This window comes from Schistocerca americana, chromosome X, assembly GCF_021461395.2.
Source record: "Schistocerca americana isolate TAMUIC-IGC-003095 chromosome X, iqSchAmer2.1, whole genome shotgun sequence".
NCBI classification, from domain to species: Eukaryota; Metazoa; Arthropoda; class Insecta; order Orthoptera; family Acrididae; genus Schistocerca; species Schistocerca americana.
The window spans coordinates 105,444,456-105,470,629 of record NC_060130.1 but is presented as its reverse complement, the minus strand read 5'-3'; the positions used below and the strand labels follow the sequence as shown (position 1 = coordinate 105,470,629).

The 26,174-nt window shown below is 43.7% G+C and overlaps 1 protein-coding gene across 1 annotated transcript in view; it reads left to right on the top strand.

Moving 5' to 3' along the window:
* Positions 1 to 769: 769 nt before the first annotated feature.
* Positions 770 to 26,174, top strand: part of LOC124554672 (structural maintenance of chromosomes protein 4-like) — a 261,721-nt gene continuing 236,316 nt past the window's right edge. The window contains exon 1 of the mRNA XM_047128292.1: positions 770 to 1,109. Within this exon, the coding sequence (XP_046984248.1) occupies positions 864 to 1,109 (246 nt within the window). The 5' untranslated portion in view covers positions 770 to 863. The remainder of the gene's footprint in view (positions 1,110 to 26,174) is intronic.

The following is a 26,174-nucleotide window of genomic DNA, read 5'->3' as shown; positions in this document are numbered from 1 at the left end:
TGTTGATACCAATGGTCACCACTTCGAACACCTTCTGTAAATGGACATGCATGTCACCTTTTTCACCTTCGTTGACTTCAAAGACCTTGCTGTTACACATAATTGGATTCGTCTCGATAGTCACTATCAGAAAATAAGTACCAGACTATAGCATCCCATAAAAAAAACAAAGCCGACCTTCATAGCTCTGACGCTACCCCACTTAGCAACAAAAAACCAACGTCATATTATGGCCCCCGTTGTCCTATGCAACTTCTGTCCCACAAACTTTTCAGCTTCTATCGTACTTTCGGAGTTATTCTAGGTGGCCATAGTTAGTCACTCACCCTGTAGATCTGGAGATGGCAATACATATTGGCGAAACTAGTAAACCAGTAATTGTGTTAGCATAGCGATCTTGGCAAATAAATGGTTTTCACAAGAAGACTACGGTACAAAAGTATAGAAGACGTCATGGAAACCTTTGCAATGTGTCCCGAAAACAAAGAAGATGACGAGGGGGCGCAGCTAGAACGTGTTACCCTTCGATGTTACCAGACGACGCCACTGTCCTCCTCGACAATATAAATGTGAAAAGTTTCTTCACGTACCATTCTGTTTCGTTGACGAATTGTATGAATGCTGCCTTAAGGAGTGGTTTAACGTTTCTTTCCGTTCTGTTGACTCGGCTCTTAATCGATCTTTATGTGATTTTTCCGTACGACTTCGATATTTTTCGCATGTCTTCATCATTTGAATATCTTTGGCCCATAACAAAAATTTTCCCGCGAGAGCGCCATTGTATTCGTTGTTAGCCGTTGAATGTAGGTGGTTTGGGATTGAGGTGACAGGTTAATACCGCTTCCATTATTGGCAGCTGAATAATGTCTTCTGATAAAGTTTGCAAGACAACGGAAGAAGAAATCGAAAATGATAGTGAGAAGGGTAGTGACAGTGACGACTCTTCGGATGAAGAGGGAGGTATCAGACTCGGTGACATTTATATCCCACCTGGTCCAAAACCAGTATGTTCCTTTGATAGTAAGGGACCGAGATTGATGATTACACACATTGATAACGAAAATTTCAAAAGTTATGCTGGAAGGCAAATATTAGGGCCTTTCCATCCGGTGAGTGAAGATTTACTACTTTAGTAAATAAAATAGCATAGAGATATTGTGTTAAAAGTTTGTCATCACGTTCTCATTCATTTATGTGCAAAGCCATGGCAACGGCTTGATATTATATATGTGCCTCTTGTCAACGTTGTATTCGTTACATATCATAACAAGGTTTTCTGCCCATATTATAGCCGGTTTCGTATTTAGATGCTTGATTAAATATCAGTACAGCTGTCCTAGGTGATCGCAAGATTGTTGTAGAATTTCTCGTTTCTTTGACATGTAAATACGTAGTTGTGCACAATGGCCTCTTATTCCCATTAATTTTGAAAAAAAAAATTGAAAATGTTGAATTAATGTCGTTGGGTGTGACCAGTGACATAGGAGATATGCAACAAACGCTGTAAACAATGTGGCCATTATAACCTGATGTTATTGATTTTTGTGCCGCCGGCTCTGGGTATTGATTTCGTACCTGATCTGTGACATTATGGCTGCTGTGACGTCACGTTTTTGCGCATATTTTGAATTGAATTTCTGCGTAACAAAACATTCTGTCTATCGTAATCTCGATAGGTTATGCGGAAAGTAATTCGTTAATTTTTAATGTTTATCAGAAACGGAGAAATCAAGGCTTCCTAGGAAAATTGTTGTATTACTTACTTAATTTTTTAAGATCTCGTGCTTGATTTTCTACTCATGAGATAAATTGTATTCGTTTTACCGGGAACAGATTTTGCTACGAAAAGGGGCAAAAAAATTGTTAGCCTGGGTTGTTATAGAAACTGATGAATGTAATTTTGAACAAAAGAAAAGGGTGGGGTGTAGGTGGTAGAGTGCATGATGTTGTTGGACCATAGTTGTGGACAGCAGTTGTTTCAGGCAGTCACTCTTTTTCCGGATATGATTTTTAAGGCAGTTAGACAGGATAGCTTGTACTATGTTAATAAAAAATTATATAACAGATAGGTCAATCTTAATGTCAAAGGGGGGGGGGCGACTAGTTACAAGGGATTAGATGAATTGACTTCATGCATTTGGCTGTGAATCATTCTGTAGGAATTAGGGACAAATAAATGGACCTGCACACATACAATTGAAAGGTATTGGGGCAATGAAAAGCCTTATTGGATGAGGGAAAGAGGAATTTCAGTGCTTCAGAGTCATTTAGACGTTGGAAAGTGGGGAATAAGGTGTGTGCCAAAGGAAGTGAGTCAGATTTGTTCTTGAAATGGTGATTTTTTTCCCTTATTTTTGCAATTATTTTTATCTGTTAATTCTGTTTCATGTTTGATTTTGATGTATGGGGGTGTTTTGTAAGTGGCTTCATAGGTAGCTTTGATTTCTGGGAGAACAAACTATTTGCGATCCTAATCACCTATTGACAAGTACTGTGACACACCCTGTTACTCCGTACTGTTCATTTCAGTGCTAGTTTTGTATGACAGCGACTTGCTGTGTAGGGAATTTTGCATAGTGTACTGAAGTTGGAAATTGTTTGATGTTAGTGAGTTTGTTGATAGTAGGTTGTAGTGGACTGAAAAGATGTATTTTTTTGAAATTATGGAAGAGGTTCAGAATTTGAGTGTGGTTACCTTGTGACTCAGTAGAACAGCTTAATGTCGCAATAATGGCTTTGTTTTAGCTAGAGGTCTCAGTTAGGAGGGAATGTGATTAAGGTTGGAGTTCGTGAACCCAAAGAATATGGCAGTGGAAAAGATAAGTCGTGATACTAATCTGTAGTATAGCTTGATGTCTGTTAGTTTGGACTGCAATAGTTCGGTTGAGAGCTGGTGTAGCCAATGAATCTGTCAGTGGAAAAATTACAAATTTAATCACTCCTTTTTTGAGTTGCAGGTGTTTGAACTGTGCTAGTATCTGCAAACTAAGGACAACATCACAATTCATGAGATATTAAAAAAAACAGTGAAATATTTCTCTGCTTAGTGTTGCCACCCAATTGATCTGCATGAGGACACTGAGTAAATGGGTCAATGTTTTTAATTAAATTGTGGCAGGAGGTAGAGGATCAATGTTTTTTAATCAGTCATGGGAGAAAATTTAGACACCCACCCCCATACAAAACCACACAAAACGATGAAAAAAACCAACATCACAATATCATCTGGGAAATGGACACTTCCCTTGACCTATATAGCTCAACAGCAGCTCCCGATCCCATAAATTAGGATCCAACACTTCCCTTGGCCTATATAGCTCAAAAACATCTCCCGATACCAATATCAACATACACAGCCACACATTGGGATCGAACACTTCCCTTGACCTGTGCACTGTTAATTTTATCCGTCATATCCATTCCTGAACAAAAACAACCAATTAATTTTACTAAAATTAACCTTCACACAAAACCGTAAACTCACTGAAACGAATTCCACTACAAACACAGCCAACACTCTAACAATTCTGGATAATGAGCAAAAGCAGAGTGAGCCCATTACACCACACAAACGAAAACCCTGAACATACCACCAGAGAACACAACAAACCACAACACGACGACATCTACAAACACGCCACACTCGCAAACCAAACTCCGCGCCGTCATGACGTCACACACAACACCCTTACGTCACGGGTCAAAGCCAACACGTGGGATCGGACGCTTCTGTCGACCCCATTTACTCATTGTGCTCATGCAGAATGATTGCTTAATCATTTCACTGCCACATTTGATAGGTTTTTATGTCAACAATCTGAGGCATGCACCAACACATGTATTGTCATGCAGAGCTAAATGGCTTAAATCAGTCCACTTACTAGCACTCGCTACCATAATCACAAAGTATCTCACGAAACTCAGTAATACACCAAAAAAGAGTATACAGGGCAATGATTTCAATTATGTTGCTAGAAATGCATTGCCTCTCTTCTGGCCTCTCATTGGTTATGTCAGAGGATCACCCTGTTGGCTACATGAAACGGATATGTAGCCAACCTAGGAGTAGTAGATAAGCACTGCCGTTACTGCTGCTGGCCCTGTGCTAGACTTTAGCCAGAGGTTTCATGTCTAGCTACTTGTAGGTGAATAAGAAATGTGTTTATGTATTCTGACAAGCAGTTAAATATAGTATGAAATGTTAAAGCAGTGAAAGTTAAATTTCATTTTGTGTGTTAGTAGCAGAGTTATACTATACATACACAAGTAGTTAAGAAGAATTGTACATAAAGTATAACCTACTGTTGTGAGTTTGACATGATCATCGGATGAGGAAGGATGGAAGTTCACGCTTTGTCTGGCCATCCTGATTTAAGTTTCCTGTGGTTTTTCTAAATTACTGCAGGTAAACAGCAGGGTAGTACCTTCAACAAGGCTACAGCCAACAACCTGTCCGGTCCTTACTAAATACCTCTGTATATTACTTTCATTTACTGTGGCTATAATAAATTTATGTTGTTTAACCTTTAGTTTTATTTAGAATGGACTAAGGTCATTTGATTTGCAAATGACTGATTTGCCACAGGTTTCTTTGCTTTTGTGGAAGTGTTAGCAGTGAGGCTTTGAATGGTGTGAATATGTGAACTCTAGCCCTTTGCTTCATTATGAATCTTTGTGATAAACTTTCTGCACTGTTATATGATAAGCTGTGTAAGGAAATTTCAATGTAGAATAATATTTGTTCATTCTGTGATCATTTATTTTATTAGTTTGTGCCTATCACATTGATTGTATTCATGATGACTCGGTGCTGTGGAATTTCATTAGGTTTATAAATATTTTTCTGTTAAAACATGGCTATATGTGGTCATTTATACAAGTGTTTTTAACACTTCAATGAATAGGTGATTAATGTAACCTTGAAGGAGGTGTACAATTCTATATTGAATTTGTGGCTGAGTTAGCCACTCTAACTATAATCTAATGTAGATATCTCGAACAAAAAACATTGCCCAGTAGTTTGAAGAAAGCACAGGTACTATCCGTCTACAAGAAAGGTAGTAGAAGTGACCCACAAAAGTACCGTTCAATATCTTTGACATCAATTTGTTGTAGAATATTATAACGTATTTAGAGTCCAAACATAATGAAGTATCTTAAACAGAATGGCTTCCTCCATGCCGACCAACACACATCTTGAAAACATCGACGATGTGAAACCAACTCACAACATGAAAGCTATAGGAAACTCTCTTGCTCCTCCCATGTCTCTTACCTGGCAGCCTGCTGTACGTAGTCCCTCAGTATCCTGTGTGTTCTCAATGGTACTTTCTGGGGTGCAGATTGAACCATGCTCCTCTGTTTGTACCAGTCTCTTGCCTATCTGAAACTAGACTATGGGTGCTTTGTTTATGCGTCTGCATGTCTGTCCCTCTTATGCTATCTCAACACAATCCACCATGGTGGCATCTGTTCTGCCATTGGTGCCTTGTACACTAGCCCAATTGAGAGTCTGTATGCTGAAGCTGCTAAACTACCATTGTCCTACCATCGTGACTTTCTCTTTGGAAGGTATGCACGCCGTTTGTCTGCAGTGCGTGACCACACATCCTATGCCTCCTCCTTCGATTATGCCTTTGATCACCAGTTTGGTGTGCGTCCCTCTTCTGTTACCTCCTGGAGTCTGTTTCGGCACTTGCTCCGGCAGCTTCGCTTCGCATTACCTGCAACTTTCCCGGTGGGTGTGAGCCCTTTACCACCCTGGCTTCGGAAGCGTCCAATGTTAACCTTGGCTTCCTAAGGACACTACTCAAGCCTTTCTCTTTCGTCTTCAGTTTCACTGTCTTCACATGGAACTTCCCATTAGTACCTTTTCGTACACTGATGGCTCTCGAACTGACCACGGTATTGGGTGTGCCTTCATTGGCACCCACGTCTTTTCACACTGGCTTCCGGCACACTGCTAAGTCTATGTTCAGTGTACACCATCCATCTCTTAATGCAATGGGTCCAGGAAAACTGTCACTTGCTCACTCTTGGTGGAGCCACTGTGATGTTTATGTGGGTTTCCTGGTCATGGCGGTCTGCCAGGAAATGAGGCTGCTGCTGCTGAGGCTGCAGTCCTCATCTCAGCCCACTAGTTCCTATACTCCCTCCACTGATCTGTGTTCCTGTCTGCCAGGAGGTGGTATCCCTTTGGCATTGCCATTGGTCCTCCCTTTGTGGGAATAAGCTCCGTATTATTAAGCCTCTGCCAGGAGCTTGGATGACCTCTTGGCCCTCCTGCTGGGAGGTGGTCATTTAACTAGGTTGCATGGTATCACTGCCTCTTTAGCCATCGTCATTTGATAAGTGGCACTCCCCTGCCTCTTTGTACGCATTGCGCACAAGTTTAACTGTCCGCCACATCCTGATGGAGTGCCCATTTTTTGAACCGTTCATGTTCCCGCTTAGATTTGCCGTCTGAGTTATTGGCCGTTTTAGCAAATGACGCGTGGGCTGTCAACCCCGTTTTACTTTTTATCTGCCAAAGCAATATTGCGAAAGCCATTTAATTTTTAGTTTTGGACCTCTGTTTCTGTATGGTGTCTTTTGTAGCCCTTTCTCCATGTCCCTGTTTTTAGCTGTCTTCTCTTCTGTCAATTGGCATTGATGCATAGTCATTTTTTAATTCCTCTCTGTCTTTGTGTTGTATAGTTTTGACTTGGGTGCGTATGACTCCAGTTGTTTTTGTGCTGCAAACAAACAAACCTGAAAGCCTTTTATTAAGGCAGTAGGGTAAATGCTGTATTTCTTAGTTTCTGGGAAGCATTTGACTTGGCACCACACCAGTGCTTATTATCAAAAGTTCAGTCATACGGTGTTTCAAGTGAAATTTGTGATTGGATTGATGACTTTTTGGTAGGGAGAACACAGCGTTTCATCGTGGATGGAAAGTCATCGTCAGATGTAGAAGTAACTTTGGATGTGCCTCAAGAAGTGTGTTGGGACCTTTTGCTGTTCTGTATAATGATTTGAGAAAATATTAATAGTAACATAAGGCTTTTTGCAGATAAGTTATCTATAATGAAGTACTGTCTGAACCAAGCTGCACAAGTATGACCTTGATAAGATTTCAAAGTGGTGCAAAGATTGGCAACTTGCTTTAAATGTTCAGAAATATATGCAACACACACACACACACACACACACACACACACACACACACACACACACACTCCTTTGACTGTAATATCAGTGAGTCATATCTACATCACATGGATACTCCGTAAATCACATTTAAGTGCCTGGCATAGGGTTCATTGAACAACCTTCACAATTCTCCATTATTCCAGTCTCATATGGCACACGGAAGAAGTGAACATCTATATTTTCCGCGCATGCTGTGATTTCCCTTATTTAATTATGGTGATCATTTCTTCCTATGTAGGTCAGCATCAACAAATATTTTCGCATTCGGAGGAGAAAGTTGACGATTGAAATTTCATAAGATTCCACTGCAACGAAAAACACCTTTGTTTTAATGATGTCACCCCAAATCCTGTATTATTTCAGTGGGACTCTCCCCCCTATTTCACAATAATACAAGACGTGCTGCCCTTCTTTCAACTTTTTCGATGTACTCCATCAATCCTATCTGGTAAGGATCCCACACCGCGAAGCAGTATTCTAAAAGATGGTGGACTACTGTAGTGTGGGCAGTCTCTAGATCTGTTAAATTTTCTAAGTGTCCTACCTATAAAACGCAGTCTTTGGATAGCCTTCCCCACAACATTTTCTACGTGTTCCTTCCAATTTAAGTTGTTCGTAATTGTAATTGCTAGGTATAGTTGAATTTACAGCCTTTAGATTTGACTGATTCATCATGTAATCGAAGTTTAAGGGATTCCTTTTAGCACTCATGTGGATGACCTAACACTTTTAGTTATTTAGGGTCAGTTGTTGATTTTCGGACCATACAGATATCTCTTCATCATTTTGCAATTTGTTTTAATCTTCTGATGACTTTACTAGTTGATAAATGATGGCGTTATCTGTAAACAATCTAAGATGGCTGCTCAGATTGTCTCCCAAATCGTTTATATAGATAAGGAGTAGCAAGGGGCCCATAACACTACCTTGGGAACATCATAAATCATTTCTGTTTTACTCAATGACTTTCTGTCAATGTGAGCTGTGTCGCAGTTGGAATCTGCTAATGCCTGCAAATACCTGTGTGTAACACTTTGTAGGGATATGAAATGGAATGATCATGTAGGCTCAGTTGTGGGTAAAGCAGGTGGTAGACTTTGGTTTGTTGGTAGAATACTGGGGTAAGTGCAATCATTGTACAAAGGATATTACTTACTAGTCACCTGTGCAACTCATTCTAGAATATTGTCCAAGTGTGTGGGACCTGTACCAAATAGGACTAACAGGGGATACTGAACGTGTGCAGTGAAGGGCAGCACATACTGTCACAGGTTTATTTGACCCTTGGATGAATGTTAACGGTGATGATGAAGAAACTGAAACGGCAGACTCTTGAGGATAGATGTAAACTGTCCTGAGAGTCTCCTAACAAATTGTCATGAACCAGCTTCAAATAATGACTCTAGGAATATACAATCAACCCCTATGTTTCGCTCACATGGGGATAGGGAGAATAAGATTAGAATAATTACAGTAAACAAAGATGCGTTCAGTCATTCTTCCCATGCTGTACAAGCGAATGGAACGAGAAGAAACCCAAATAACTGGTACAATGGGATGTACCGTCTGCCATGCACTTCCCGGTGTTTCGCAGAGTGTGAATGTAGATGTGTAATAAGCGGAATGTTGCAACAGATGAGTCTTGTCACATTCTACTACATTAAAAAAAAATAGTAAAATGTCAGTTCGCCTTCGCATCTCTGTTTTTGCATAGATGACATCTCACACCATGCCTGGTCAAAGCCAATGTGCAGTATGTGTAGTTTCAATCCACCTGCTCATCCATCTCCATTGTATATATGTGTAATGAAGTCCGTGGAAGGGCGAATAGCGGAAAACATTCATGTAGTTGCAATTTTTTGTGTAGTGGTATGAGGGAGTGCCATGAAGAAATACTAAAAATCCTGATCAGTGGGGTGTTTGCTGGAGGAGGGGGGGGGGGGAGGGGAGATTAAAGTATCATTTTGGTTTCTCTTGAATAATTTTCCACCGTTTATATCTACATCTACATGATTACTCTGCAATTCACATTTAAGTGCTTGGCAGAGGTTTCATCGAACCACAATCATACTATCTCTCTAACATTCCACTCCCGAACAGCGCGCGGAAAAAACGAACACCTAAACCTTTCTGTTTGAGCTCTGATTTCTCTTATTTTATGTTGATCATTCCTACCTATGTAGGTTGGGCTCAACAAAATATTTTCGCATTTGGAAGAGAAAGTTGGTGCCTGAAATTTCGTAAATAGATCTCGCCGCGACGAAAAATGTCTTTGCCTTAATGACTTCCATCCCAACTCATGTATCATATATGCCACACTCTCTCCCCTATTACGTGATAATACAAAACGAGCTGCCCTTTTTTTGCACCCTTTCGATGTCCTCTGTCAGTCCCACCTGGTAAGGATCCCACACCGCGCAGCAATATTCTAACAGAGGACGAACGAGTGTAGTGTAAACTGTCTCTTTAGTGGACTTGTTGCATCTTCTAAGTGTCCTGCCAATGAAACGCAACCTTTGGCTCACCTTTCCCACAATATTATCTATGTGGTCTTTCCAACTGAAGTTGGTCATTTTTACACCCAGGTACTTAGTTGAATTGACAGCCTTGAGAATTGTACTATTTATCGAGTAATCGAATTCAAATGGATTTCTTTTGGAACTCATGTGGATAGCGAAGACGTATCCTAATAAAACTTAAACCACATTAAATTTCGTATGAAAAAAGCTCCATTCGTTTCGTCTCAAGGACTAATAGTTTCCATGTTGTGTGGGGTGGGAAAATTGCAAATAATTAAAAATGTTTTACTTGTATAAAATTGTGTTGTTACAGTAGGTTAAGAACAAATATTAAGTTTTTGTATCATATCACATAAAGTGCAGTAGAACTGTATTATGAGGTTAATTATGTTTTGAGGCTGTCAGGCTGGAGGGGAAGTGGAAGGTACAAGCATGAAGTGAGGCAGGTTGCCATATTGCAGTCGTGAACTTCCTTCCTTTGTAGGTCTTCAAATGGAAAGGTTTGCAAGCAATACTCCGCACTCTGCGCCTCACTACATCTAAACAACCAACTACAGGGAGTTTAACTCAATTATACTGATCCTTTCATTGTTTGCTACAAGAATCACTGGCTACACAGTGTCCAGACCCAGAGGTGTTTATTTTCCACAAAGTTCATTAACTCTACATGGCATACAGATATGTAATACTAGTAATAAGAGCACAAGAAACACATGTGGACAGATTCTGTGCAAATGTCTGCATGCTGTTTTACGCTGCTAGAGGAGAAATTGCTTTGTAGTCATCCTGTACAGCAGTTTGTGTTCTTCTGGGAAAGGTGACTTCCCCCACCACAAGTGCTGCTAACTTTTACAGTCTTTTCCTTGTCAGGATTTCCTGTCCAGTTCCCTTGTGTGAGTGGACTTCAAAGAGCTCGTGTATATACAGTGGCATTTTTCAGTTTGAATACGTATTAGCAGCTGTTCAATGCCATTTATGTAAAATACACTGCCATAAACAATAGCTGAGAAATATTCAGTTTGTGTTATGTTGTTTGTGACTATGCAAGGGAAAGGATCTGCAGTGGAAAAGGTGGTATGTTGCTGCTATCTGTAATGGACAGCATATTGTTGGCCTGTGTAACCATTTTGTATTCACTCGGTGGTGAAATAATGAATGGCTAGATAGTTACTGCTCTTCTCATCATTATGTTGTTGGTGGACTGCATCAATCTCTTCCATTCAGAACTTTATGGCACTTTGAGTGGGCTTCACTGAATGGAATGGGACTGATCATGTTAAAGTGTAGATCAAAATCAAACAGTGGAAAGGGTGGAATAGCAATATTATTGAACAGATGATTGCTACTCATCCATAGAGAAGGACAAGCACAATGAGAAAGACTGCTGAAATTTTTAAGCTTTTGCGCAAAGTCTTTCCTTTGAAGTAGAAAACACACACTTTCACGTAAGCACAATTCTCCCATGTGGCCACTGTCTGAAGGTGCTGGAGCCCGAATGCTGCATCTTCCTTGCTGTATAGTCACAAGAAGGAGGATATCGCCTTTTGTTTATCTTGTGGCTGCCTGCTGAATTAATGGTTAGCCAACTATTAGGAAATTTCTCATCTCTGCAAACAATTTGTTCATTACACAATTTGTCCTGCACGATGGTAAGTGAATAAGTAGATATAGGACAATACCTTACACATATTTTAACTCCTTCCTTCTTTCCTTCTTAGTGACTGCAAAGGTATTTGATACGGCAGATTATTCTCAGAGATTAGAGGGTATTGGTTTATACATTGCACTATTCACTTGTTACTTAGTCATTTGTCAATGTCTCTTACAGTACATGATTGTATAGCCTTTTCTTGCCCAAATCAAAAAGTTGAAAAAATAAAACATGCAATCAAAGAAATCCAGAAAAGAGGGGCCAGTTACTCACTTGCAATATAGAATACCTTTTACTGCAAATTTCTCATACATTTTGTAAAGGAAGCAGGCAGCTGGGCCCGAAATAATTACTTGTGAAGTTGATTGATTGACCCTCCCACCCAAGGGCTCACCACTCTTCGTTGAGTACATGCTTGGCAATCGCGGGCTCCCAGCCTTTGTGGTGCTACTTCCCTTTCTGTGCTGCATGTCTATCACCTTGCTATTCTTTCCTTCCCCCTGCAGGTCCGGGGGTTAGAATAGGCCCGAGGTATCCCTGTGACTAAAAGGAGTCTCGCACAGAAGTTCAGGTCCCATTTTATGGTTTGACCTGCCACTTTCCAAATTCTACAGAAGTGCAGGCCATATGGGGAAGGACACCTTGCCTTACATGGTGTGCGAGTGCCCTTTGATTCGATCTCCTGAATCTCTTGTCATGGCTTTGCATCTCCACTTCCGATTAAACTATTTGGGCGAGGACTCTTTCCGTGGTATCTCATCTTCTTCCATTGTCTCCTGTCCTATTTTGCCCCCATGACACTATTGGATTTCTCTGCACCCAATATCCAGCATGGTGTACCCAGTCCGTTGTGGTGGGGCCATCGTGTACCCATTTGGTGGTAGCCCCCTGACAACACAGGGATTGCACTTCTGATACCTGAGCTGTAAACTCCTCATGTATGCCAAGGAGTAGATACCTGTCTTCCTGGGGCATCAGGAGTCGAGGCAATGGCCATCATGCCAGTTGGCCTTTGCTGTGGCTGGGGGTGCCTGTGGGGAGAGCCCCTGATTGGAGTGGGTGGCATCAGGGCGGATGAACTGCAATGAAGCGGTGACCATACAGCACTGGCAGTCTGTAAGGACAAGATAGAATACAATGCCAACAAGTATGACCCTAAATCGTTTCCCTCCCTCGCTACACTATGGGAGGAACATAGAGCTACAGAACGGAGAGCCTTATTTGTCTCCCAAGTGCCAGTGGTTCCTCATTCTGTGCCACAAAAAGTGGGCCCTCCAGGCCACCAGAATGCATATGCCCCCTTGGTCGTAGGGGGTAAATATTCCTCTGTTGCTACCAAAGCACTTACTTTGGTACTTTGGGAGCAAGCCCCCCCCCCCCTGCCCCCCCACCACAGACACAGGGGACATTGGCCCCTCCCCCCTGCTGGAGAAGCAACAGCCTCCTCTGGCTCCTCTCCTACGGAAAGAGTCCCTTGGGGCCCTCTCTCCCAATGTCTCCATAATGCTACGGCGGACACTCGCCAATGGCTTAAGGAGCCAAAAGCTGCTGGACAAAGAGCTTCACGGTCTTCCTCCGTGCCCCTAAAGAGAAGCAGAACTAAGTAGTAGTCTGCTAAGAAATAGGAACCTCTGGTGGCCCCAACACCACCACTCCCTATCAATTCTCCATCTGAGGATGCATTGGAGATCTTAGTAGTGTTCCCTTCGGACCTGCACCTCATAGATGCCTCAGCCACCACAGAAATGGCTATACTCAGGTGGAGGCAGCAGGTGACCCTGAGACATCACCTGCCTCCTTGTGCACTTCCTCCAGTGGAATTGCGGTGCTTTTTTTCAACCACCTGGCTGAGCTATGGCAACTGTTAAGCTCTACACCTGCTTTCTGCATTGCCTCCAGGAAACCTGGTTCGCGGCACTGCGGACCACTGCTCTCTGTGGCTATAAGGGATATTACAGGAACCATAGCAACTATAATAGTTTGTGTCTCTGTCTTGAACTCAGTATGCAGTGAACCTGTGCCCCTTCAAACTCTTCTTGAAGCTGTGGCTATCAGGGCAGGGTATGGACGATGCAGGAAATAACTGTCTGCAGTGTATATCTTCCTCCAGATGGTGCGGTATCCCTGAACGCATTGGCTGCAGTGATTGATCAACTCCCTAAATCTTTCCTACTTTTGGGAGATTTTAACGCTCGTAACCCATTATGGGGTGGCACAGTTCTTACTGGCCAAGACAGAGATGTTGAAGATTTACTGTCACAACTCGACCTCTGCCTCTTAAATACTGGGGCCGCCACACATTTCAGTTTGGCACATGGCACATATTCGGCCATTGATTTCTCGGTTTGCAGTCGTGGCCTTCTCCCGTCTATCCACTGGAGAGCACATGGCAACCTGTGTGGTAGTGACAGGGTGTATACGACCTGGGACAACTGGGTGATCCGGGAAAATCCCGGGAATTTTTTCATCTGGGTGAAAACAGGGAAGAACCTGGGATTTTTAGAATTCCGGGAATTTTTCATTGTTTTTGTTTCCAGTTAAACTTTTGTACTTTTGACTGGTAAGAACCGATAATCATACAAAGGATATTACTGTATCCTGCTACTGCAGAGAAAAAATGAAAATAACTTAAATTGCAAAGGAAATGTGCCACATATAGCAACAAAACACAGTGCTCATACAAGTGTCTGCCAACAGCAAATTGTCAAAGGCTTTAGGAAGACTATGCAATGCTTTGTAATAACAAATTGCCTCCGATGAGCGTGACGTTACAACTGTTTCCATTAGGTTCGTTTTAGCAGTTACGGGCGGGATCATGCGTATGTGCAGTCGAGTAGTACCTTCTCCCGCTTCTGGCTACAGACTGTTGGCTGTGTAAGCAGTCGCAGCAAGCAGCTAGATGCTAAGTTGATTACTGAATGAATTGTAAGTTGAATTTTGAATGCGTGCATAGTGTACATGATGTGTCTGTCAGGGGAATCCTCGTCACATGTAGAAACAAACTTTCCTACAGACTAAAGGGGCTATATGAGCTGAGGGGAGTATGGCCGAATGGATGTATGCCAACTGCTGTCAGATTGTGTGGTTGATTGGGTTTGCGAATGATGAACGTTGTTAATTACTACAGGGTGTCTACGGCCCGGGAGATCTGGGAAAAACCCGGGAATTTTTTCATCTGGGAGAAAACCGGGAAAAATGCGGGAATTTTTTGAATTCAGGGAATTTTTCATTGTTTTTGTTTGCAGTTAAATTTTTGTAGTTTTGACTGGTAAGAACCAATCCTCTAACAAAGGATATTACTGTATCGTATCCTCCTACTGCAGAATAATACTGCAGCCATAAAACGTGAATGAAAGAAAAACTAAAATAAAACTTAAATTGAAAAGGAAATGCGCCATATACGGCAACAAAACACAGTGCTCATACAAGCATCTGCCAACAGAAAAATGTGTCAAAGGCTTTAGGAAGACTATGCAATGCTTCGTAACAACAAATTGCCGCCGATCAGCATGACGTCACAACTGTTAACATTAGATTTGTTTTAGCAGTTACGAGTGGGATCATGCGCATGCGCAGTTTAGTAGTATCTTCTTCCGCTTCTGGCTAAAGAAACGTGGCTGTTGGCTGTGTAAGCAGGCACAGGAAAAAAAAGCAGCTAGGTGCTACTGGGAAAAATTTTACTGGCGCACTCAAGCTGCCAGATTGGGCAGCAGTCCTGGATCTAGGAGTGTGGGGGGTTGGGGGGCAAATTCATATAAAACTTGTTTCACAAAGCGCCTAGCATACAGCACACGTTGGTCTATCAATTATTCGTATGACTTTGTAATGTGTCCCTGTCGGTTTTTGTACATTGTTGAACACATTCTAAGTTGATTTCTGACTGAATCGTAAGTTGATTTGTGAATGTGTGCATAGTGTACGTGATGTCTGTCAGTGGAATCCTCGTCACATCTAGAAATAAACTTTCCTGCAGACAAAAGGGGCTATACGAGCTGAGCAGAGTATAGCCGAATGAAAGAAAGCCAACCACTGTCTGATTATGTGGTTGATAGGGTTTGCGAATGATGAGTTTTGTTAAGATTACCAGCAAAATCCATAGATTTAGTACATATTATCTTCTCAATGTATCTAAGAAAATGAAATTTTGACAGAAAATTTTTGGCCAGATTGCTATACTAGCAAGGGCCAGTTGTACAGTCTCTGGCTAGCAGCCGCTTTAAGGTCTAGTCTGGAAGTAGCACGGAAAACGCATTGTACGAACACGTAACAGTGCCTAACCGGAGAATAATTGTGGGATAACTAAACTGGTGATTCTGGCAGAGTTAGTAAAGTTGACCGGCGAATAAGCTTTGACACTGGCAGGAATAGATACAGAACTAGTGAAGACAACATTGTTTGTTAGAACGAGGAAGGAGAAGAAATGGGGACATCACACGAATTATGGAACAATGACGATTCCAAGTTTGTATAAAAATTTCATACTACTTGATGATCTCACGCTTGAGAAACTGGGGCGTATGAATGAAATGTGAAACAATTTCCTAATATAAAACTTTTGGCTTGTAGTAGGCCTAAAGTGAAGTATTAGAAAGGCCTATTTTGTTTTATCTAGCAGACAGTGACAAAATAGACGTAATCAGATCGAGAAACCACACCAGTTTTGGGTTCTATTTGTATTAACAGATTTTTCAGTATTAGACGACAACATTTCGATTTTTCATGTTGCAAAACATTGGACGAACTTTGATGAGATAATAGATCCTTTCGTAGCAGGGAAAGCACGCCATGTAAAGCTGTAGCAAGATCCGAAAGAAAAAAATTCTAGGAACTAAAGATTGAAGAAATGTGTATTGTCTTGCTTGTCTCATGTCTTGACTGGTTTTATATATTCTATATTTAATTTTATGTCGCACAGAGCAGCAGGTTGTTAGCTGATGGGGAATAAAGTGTGCAAATTAGCTGAAGATATTTTTTAAAAAAAAGGGATAGGATGTCAAATGCTCCAACTGTAAGCAGGAGAGGCACCACAGGACATTTTGATTTCCACTGTCCTGAATATGGTTTGATGGCATCCATTACAAAATACACACGTTTCAGTTCCACAGAGCAAAATACAGTGATGTGTGAACAGGTGTGGCACTGCACTTTGGCACACCTATGTCCAAATAACATGTCTTGCATTTCCTCAAACATACATGTTTTGTGCATCAGACATCTTTAGAAAGATGTGCACTACAAAATAAACGTAATTTTTAAAATTAAATTTTTTTTTATTTTTGACGTCCTGTCTCAAACGCTCGGAGTGGCAGGGTATTGCCCGAGTATGGAAATATCGTAGATCCGGGTCTGATGCTCAGAGCAGTCTGAGTTACAGTGGAGAAGTGGGTAGTCTCCACGTGACCAGTCTTTACATATAGTTATTTTTGTTTCCTCTTCGTTTACTGCTCTCACGTCAAATGGAAACAGAACAAATTTCTGTGGGTTTGAGCTAAAATACATTCACATAGGCTAAAGTGTTAATAGTTGCAGTTTTTATTTTATTTCCAATTTTCTGATGATCAAGCATTAATTGTCTTGCAGAAAAATGAAGTTATTTTTTTCGGTTTTCTAAAGAAAATTTCTTTTATTAATCTTTTCTGCTGAGGCAGACAATATATTTGAAATGAAGTGTTCAATTACACACACCGTTTGCTGCATTTCAAGTGCACATTTTCAACTTCAAGAAGAACCGAACATGAGATAACACAGTACTGGTACTCCAAGAAAATTTACATCCTAAAATCCACATTGAGAAGCTTAATATCAGGTCGTGGCCTGCTTCACTGGGAATGTGGACGTACGAATGTGCACTTTAAATGTCCACATTTTAGTATGGGTCATCAAATTCCGATGCCCTTGGAATAACCTCAGATGTTTCTTTTTTTTATGGTATAATGTAAGATCTTTCAATGTTCTACACGTACGAACATACAGGCTCCCTATGACATCGTAGCTGCTCAAGCACAATGACACCTGTCATATTGTGTTCTCTGGCAACTGCAGAAAAGAACCTATATCTAACAGGTCATGGGAAAATATTCCGAATGGTGCTTTGAAAAGCGTTACTGTCAAAGTAAATTTCCTTTTACCCAAGTTGAACTATGTACAAGAAAGTACAATGAATTTCTTAAATCAGAGTGTTTGACTCTCATTTAAAAATCAGATCTTTGATGACAAGCCATTTAGATGCATTTTGAGCCCAGAAGATCAGAAATTCATGTTGTTGCTAAAAATTTTACTGGCACATTTGTGTGATATCTTAAATTGTAATATGCGCATGAAAGACCAACATTATATGTGAAAGCTAGCGTCTCGTGCGGCATATTAATCTTATAGACGAATATTACATGTGAAAGATTTGCATTTCATGTAGCAGCACAATGTGTATTAATTTAAACCATTAACTTTTTTCTGTTTGTGTGTTCGCGCTACTTAAGTGATCTTGCTGTTGGCTGACTACATCTTGTGTCCTAAGCTCTGAATACCCGCTGTCATCGACTGGTGAGATCACGTGATATGAGCTGTGACTGGATTGCAAAGGGGCATCTCAATCTGCAGCAGAAAATGCAATCCCGTGTTCTTTAGGGTGCCTGTGGAGAAAGACAGGTCCTTGGTGGTCACCAGAAGTCACTGAGGCAATCAACCGTGTGGCGCATAGCATCCACTACAGTGGACAGCTGTTAATGGTCGCTTTTTTGGCATTTTCAATCAGTCGTGAGGCTACAAATGCATGCAGGACACAACACCAGCAGGGAGTCCCGACTGCAGTCAACTGTGTGCATTTGCAGCCTCACGACTGATTGAAAACGCCAGAAAATTGACCATTATAAGGTGTCCACTGCAGTGAAATTCATGCACCACAGGGTTAAGGAGCATTAGCAAGCCCTACAGCGGCATAATTGGCACCCTTCCCTGGAGCACCTCATGGCCTTTAAATGGCTCCATGCCCACGTTCGCCAGCTTATCAAAAGGCGGAAACAGGAGTGTTGGGAGAGTTAAGTGTTGACCATTGGGTGCCATACGTCACCTTCCCAAGTCTGGACAAAGATCAAACGAGTTTTTGGGTACCAGACCCCAACAGGTGTTCCCGGTGCTATCATAAATGGCGTGTTATCTACCAACACAAGCGCGATTGCCGAGCACTTCGCTGATCACTATGCTCGCGCCTCTGCATTGGAGAATTATCCCCGAGCGTTTCACCCTCTCAAATGGTGGATGGAAGGGAAAGTCCTCTCGTTCACTACACACCACAGTGAAACCTATAATGCCCCATTTATAGAGTGGGAGCTCCTCATTTCCCTTGCACATTGCCCCAACACAGCTACTGGGCCCAATTGGATCCACAGTCAGATGTTTAAACATCTCTCTTCTGACTACAACTGACGTCTCCTAGTTATCAACTGGATCTTGTGCCATAGCATCTTTCCATCACACTGGCAGGAGAGCACCCAGTGCTCAAACTCAGTAAAAACCCGCTTGATGTGGATAGCACTCGACCCACCAGCCTCACCAATGTTCTGTGTAAGCTGCTGGAACGCATGGTATGTCAGCAGTTGGGTTGGGTCCTGGAGTCACATGGCTTGCTGGCTCTTATGTTATGGGGGGGGCTTCCGCCGAGGTCACTCTACCACTGATAATCTTGTGTCCATCGAGTCTGCCATCCAAACAGCCTTTTCCAGACGGCAACACCTGATTGCTTTACGTAAGTCAAAAAAGACGGCATACGACACGACCTGGCGACATCATATCCTTGCCACATTGTATGAGTGGGGTCTCCGGGGACAACTCTTGATTTTTATCTAAAACTTCCTGTCGCTCCGTACTTCCCATATCCAGGTTGGTGACTGCCATAGTTCCATCCATATCCAAGAGAATGGAGTCCTGCAGGGCTCTGCACTGAGTGTGTCTCTATTTTTAGTGGCCATTAACGGTCTAGCAGCAGCTGTTGGCCCCTCCATCTCACTTTCTCTGTATGCCAACAACTTCTGCATTTCATACTGCTCCACCAGTACTGGTGTTGCTGAGTGGTGCCTACAGGGAGCCATCCAAAAGGTGCGGTATTGGGCTCTATCCCATGGCTTTCAGATTTTGGCCGCAAAGTCGTGCACTTCTGTCAGTGTCGTACCGTTCATCAGGAACCAGGACTTCACCTTAATGACGATCCTTTTGTGTTGGCAGAAGAGCCAACACCGTGTTAAAAGTGCAGGCCAAAATGCACGCGTTTTAGCTCAGGCAGGCTGACGTGAGGAGGGAAGAACTGTACTGACATGAGGTCTGGAACATGACAAGGAATGAGAATTCAGAAAGCGGACGTAACTAGTTTCATACTTACCTTTAATCCATTAGTTATGAACGTCACTCTTTACGGTACATGATTCACAATATTATCTGTTCAGAATACATTCTTGAAGTAATTATAGTAACTGAATATGGCGCCTTGCTAGGTCGTAGCAAATGGCGTAGCTGAAGGCTATGCTAAACTGTTGTCTCTGCAAATGAGAGCGTATGTGGACAGTGAACCATCGCTAGCAGTCGGCTGTACAACTGGTGAGAGTGCTAGGGAGTCCCTCCAGACTAGACCTGCCGCGTGGCGGTGCTCGGTCTGCAATCACTGATAGTGGCGACACGCGGGTCCAGTGTATACTAACGGACCGCAGCCGATTTAAAAGCTACCACCTAGCAAGTGTGGTGTCTGGCAGTGACACCACAGATCCACTCACTGTAGTGGAGACATACCAATTTTTAGCACTGGTTTTCAATGCCCAATTGACTTCTCTTCCCCACCTTCATCAGCTTAAGTGGAAATGCTGATGGCACCTCAATGCCCTCCACTGCCTGAGCAACACCAACTGGGGTGCAGATTGCTCTATGCTGCTGCAGCTATACAGAGCCCTTGTTCAATCTCGCCTTGACTATGGGAGTCTGGTTTATGGTTTGGCAACGCCCTCAACATTGCATTAACTTGATCCAGTGCACCACTGTGGCGTTCAACTAGCGATGGGAGCTTTTAGGACTAGTCTGGTGACCAGCGTCGTTGCGGAGGCCGAAGTTCCTCCATTGCACATCAGGCATGCACAAGTGCTAGCCAGTTACGTTTCACACAATCTTAGTTCTGCGCATCCGAATTACCGCCTCCTTTTCACGCCCACTGTGGTTCATCTCACCCATTGACGGCCCAGGTCAGGGCTTACAATTGCAGTTTGCATCTGATCCCTTTTATCTGAGATGGAGTCCTTGCCCTTACCACCTACACTTCAGGTCCAATTGTGTACACCTCCATGGTGTACACCTAGGCCGCGGCTTTGCCTGGACCTTTCACATGGCCCTAAGGACTCAGTTAACCCTGCGGCTCTCCACTGTCACTTAATCTCAATTCTTGACATGTACTGAGGCCATGAAGTGGTTTACACTGATGACTGATGGTCACGTTCATGGAGGACATATTGAACAGCATTCCTTGCCCGATGGCTGCAGTGTTTTCACTGCAGAGCTGGTGGCTTTATCTTGTGCTCTTGAGCACATCTGTTGATGCCCAGGGGAGTCATATCTTGTGTTTACTGACTCCTTAAGCAGCCTACAAGCTCTATTGACCAGTGCTACCCTTGTCATTCTCCGGTAGTGACCATCCAGGAGTCCATCTGTGCCCTGTAACAGTCAGGTCATTCAGTGGTGTTTGTGTGGACCCCAGGACATGTCAGAATCATTTATCAACGAACTTGCTGACAGGCTGGCCAAACAGGCTACACGGAAACCGCTTATGGAGATTGGCATTCCAGTAACTGACCTGCATTCGTTTTTATGTCGCCAGGTTTTTCAGCTTTGGGAGACGGAATGGCATAGTCTCAGTACGCACAACAAACTACGTGCCATTAAGGAGGCTATGAATGTATGGCACTCCCCCATGCGGGCATCTCGCAGAGACTGTGGTTCTCTGCTGGCTCCGCATTGGCCACTCTTTGGCTACTCAAGGCTACCTCCTGGGCCATGAGGACTCTCATCGGTGTCGATGCGGGGCCTGGTTGACAGTGGCCCATATTCTGGAGCACTGTCCCACTTTGACTGCCCTACGACGAAATCTTTGGTTGCCGGACTTATTGCTAATTTTATCTGACAACACCTCATTGGCTGATTTAGTCCCTGTTGCTCCTTCACCACCTACTTGGGACATCCGTCCCCTATTCTAAGCCGGAGAAGCGTACAACTTCATTGATGCCTCTCACTAGGAAGGGATCCCTTCGGTCACACCCTCCCCATGTTTCTGCTAGTGGGAAAGATGACACCTGCCAGTGGCTGAAGAGCCCAAAAGCACCTGGTCGTAGGGCTTCACACTCCTCAGTCCCAGAGACTGAATCAGTGAAGTCCTCCCAGCCTGGGAAATCCAAGGAACAGCGAGAGAAATACAAAAAGAAGGTCCCCAAGACCAAGGGACTTGAGGTTGGCACCCACACCACCACTACTCACAAGATCTGTCTGTGGATGAGGTGGAGATTCTGGCATCCACTGAGGACCTAGAATTTGCTGGCCCCCCCGGATACAATGGATATAGACTGCTCAAGCAGTAAGTTAGTGGCAGCAGGTGGCTCTTGAGACGTAAACTGCCACATGGAATGCTCCGTGCCTGCCCAGTCTCACAATGACGTTTTCCTCCAGTGGAATTGCGGGGGTTTTTTCCACCGCCTGGCTGAGCTATGGCAACTGTTAAGCTTTACACCCACTTCGTGCGTTGCCTTCCAGGAAACCTGGTTCCTGGTAATGTGGACTCCTGCTCTCTGCGGCTATAGGGGATATTACAGGAACCGTAGCGACTAGAATTGAGTGTCAGGTGGAGTTTGCATTTATGTCCTAAACTCAGTGTGTAATGAAACTGTGCCCCGTCAAACCTCTCTTCCCTGAATGTGTTAGCTGCACTGATCAATCAACCCACCTATCCACTGGAGAGCACATGACCTCCTGTGTGTTAGTGACCACTTCCCCATCTTACTGTCACTGCCCCGGTCAGGCCCATGGACGCCTGCCCAGTTGGGCTTTAAACAAGTCGGACTGGGAAACTTCCACCTTTGCTGTAACCATTTAATCTCCATGGTAACATCGATGTGATGGTTGAGCGGGTGACTACAACAATTGTTTCTGCAACAGAAAGCACGATCCCTTGCTCTTTAGGGTGCTGCTGGTGAAAGGCAGTCCCTTGGTGGTCGCCAAAAGTCACAGAAGCAATTAAGGAGCTTCGGCGAGCTCTACAGTGTCGTAAGCAGCACTCTTCCCTGGAGCACCTCGTGGCCTTTAAATGGCTCGGTGCCCGCTTTTGCCAACTTATCAAACGACAGAAGCAGGATTGTTGGGAGAGATACATTTAACTGTGTGGTACCATACGTCACCTTCCCATGTCTGGGCAAAGATCAAACGAGTTTTCGGGTACCAGACCCCCAACAAGTGTTGCCGGTTTAAACATAAATGGCGTGTTATCTACCGACTCACACACATCTGCTGAGCACTATGCTTGAGCCTCTGTGCCAGAGAACTACACTGTAGCCTTTTGCACTCTCAAACGGCAGCCGGAAGGGAAAGTTCTATCTTTCACTGAACGTCTCAGTGAACCATATAATGATCCATTTACAGAGTGGGAGCTCCTCAACATCCTTGCACATTGCCCTGACACAGCTCCTAGGGCAGATTGGATCTACAGTCAGGTCAAACATCTCTAGTCTGACTACAAGCGACATCTCCTCGTCATCTTCAATCAGATCTGGTGCGATGGCATCTTTACATCACAAAGGTGGGAGAGCACCATCATTCCAGTGCTCAAACCTGGTAAAAACCCACTTGATTTGGGTAGCTATCTGCCCATCAGCCTCACCAACATTCTCTGTAAGCTGTTAGAACATATGGTGTGTTGGCAGTTGTGTTGGGTCCTGGAGTCATGTGGCCTACTGGCTCCATGCCTCCGCCAGGGTCACTCTACCACTGATAATCTTGTGTACCTAGAGTCTACCATCCGAACAGCCTTTTGCAGACGTCAACACCAGGTTGCCATCTTTTTTGATTTGAGAAAAGCTTAGGACACTACCTGGTGACATCATATCCTTGCCACATTATATGAGTGGGGTCTCCAGGGCCCGCTCCTGACTTTTATCTAAAATTTCCTGTTGCTTTGTACTTTCCATGTCAAAGCTAGTGCCTCACATAGTTACCCCCCCCCCCCCTCCCTCCTCCCGCATGTCCAGGAGAATGGGGTCCCGCAGGGCTCTGTATTGAATGTATCTCTATTTTTAGTGGCCATTAATGGTCTAGCAGCAGCAGTTGGGCTGTCTTACCTTCTCTGTATGCAGACAACTGCATTTTGTACTGCTCCTCCAGTACTGGTGTTGCTGAGTGGTGCCTACAGGGAGCCATCCACAATGCAGTCATGGGCTCTAGCCCACCACTTCCTGTTTTCAGCCGCAAAGTCGTGTGTCATGCACTTCTGTCGACATCGTACCGTTCATCTGTAACCAGAACTTTACTTTAATGATGATCCACTCACTATAGTGGAGACACATCGATTTTTAGGACCGGTTTTTGATGTCCACTTGACAGGGATTTTTCATCTTCGTCACCTGAAGTGGAAGTGCTGGCAGATGCTCTCCGCTGCCTGAGCAGCACCAATTGGGGTGTAGATCTCTCTACACTGTTGCACCTTTACGGAACCCTTGTTCAATCTCGCCTTGACTATGGGAGTTTGGTTTATGGTTCAGTGGTGCCTTTAGCATTGCATTTACTCGATGCAGTGCACAACTGTGGCGTTCGACTGGCAATGAGAGATTTTAGGAAGAGTCTGGTGACCAGCATCCTGGTGAAGGCCGGAGTCCCTCCATTGAAGGTTAGGTATGCACAGCTGCTCGCCAGTTACGTTGCACACATTCTTAGTTCTCCTCACCATCCGAAATATGGTCTCCTTTTCCCATCCACGGTGGTTCATCACCCGCATGAGAGGCCCAGGTCAGGGCTTGATTGTGGTTCACATCTGCTCTCTTCTGTCTGAATTGGAGTCCTTGCCTTTACCACCTATCTCGAGATCCATTCACATACACCTCAACGGTGTACACCTTTCACATAATCCTAAGGACCCAATTAACCCTGCGGCTGTCTGCTGTCACTTCATCTCAATTCTTGACATGTACCGGGACTATGAAGTGGTTTACACTGATGGCTCAGTGGCTGAGGGTCACGTTGGCTTTGCATATGTTCGTGAAGGACGTATTGAACAGCACACCTTGCCAGATGGCAGCAGTGTTTTCACCACAGAGCTGGCGGCCATTTCTCATGCTCTTGAGTGCATCCGCTCATGCACTTGCGAGTTGTTTCTTCTGTGTACTGACTCCTTGAGTGGCCTAGAAGCTATCAACAAGTGCTAGCCCCGCCATCCTTTGGTAGCAACCATCCAGGAGTCCATCTATGCCCTGGAACAGTCCCATCATTCAGTGGTGTTTGTATGGACCCCAGGCAATGTCAGAGTCCCAGGAAATGAACTTTCCGACAGGCTACACTGAAACTGCTTCTGGAGATGGTCATCCCTGTAACCAACATGTGATTATTATTACACTGCAAGGTTTTTCAACTTAGGGAGATGGAATGGCATAACAGTACACACAACAAACTGCGTGGCATTGAGGCGATTACGAATATGTGGAAGACCTCCATGCAGGCCTTTCGCAGGGACTCTGTGGTTCTCTGCCAGCTCCTAATTGGCTACCTCCTACGTTGCGAGAACCCACCTTGGTGTCACTGTGGCTCACATATGACTTGTCATCCACGTCTTGCTGGACTTTCCACTTTTAGCCATAGTGTGGCAGACTTTTATCTTTCTCAGCACCCTTGGGCGACAATGCCTCAACAGCAGATTTAGTTTTACATTTTATTCATGAGCGGGAGGGATCTTATCATACCATCTGAGGCTGGGCATTTAGCATTGTCAGAGGCTGCCACCCTCCCTTCATTGTAACTCTGTCACACTTTCTTTGCATTTGTTTGTCTCGTTGGTCATCTACTCCCTACTTGTGTTCATCTTGCAATGTCTTCTTGGGTGGAAATTTTAATGTGTTGCAGAGTGGCTGGCTCATCTTTTATTATTGTGATCAGCAAGCCCAGACAATCTGCTCTATGGTTTTAATACCTTCTTCTACTTTTCCTTGTGGTGTACGTTTTCTCTGGGTGTGTTTTTTGTTCCACCAGAGCTCTTTTTAGGTGTGGTTCCCTATTCCTTTTCCCTCTTACTTTCTCAAACGCACTTTGGTTTTTTTTTTGTACCTTCAGCCTTGCTTGCTTCAGGAAAAAGGGACTGATGACCCTGTAGTTTGGTCCCTTTACACCCAAACAAACCAACCAACCAACCATTCTTTCTTTCCCCTCCCTTGGGGACTGAGTTGTCTCCCATTGAGGAACTGAACTTCTTGGCAAAACTGTGTATGGATTTGTCCTGTCCACCCAACTTTCTGTGTTCTCCTTTTCCTTCTTCGTCTCCCCTGTGCATTTCTGAAGGCTGGCCCACATGTTTGATGCGTAAAAGGTTACTGGCAATACACAATTCCCAGCTCCGGGTTGACAAGTAGGGCTTGTACGTATCCCCTCATGCAGGCCAGGCTGAGTGGGTAGTGAGTTCCTGAGATGGTACCTTCCTCTATGCTGATTAGTCTCTGTGTGTGGAGTCGGAGAGGTGTGACCTGAGGTGTGGACAATAACTTAAGGTGGGCAAGCCCCCATGAGCATGTCCCCCCCACCCACCTCCAGCAGGAAGGAGT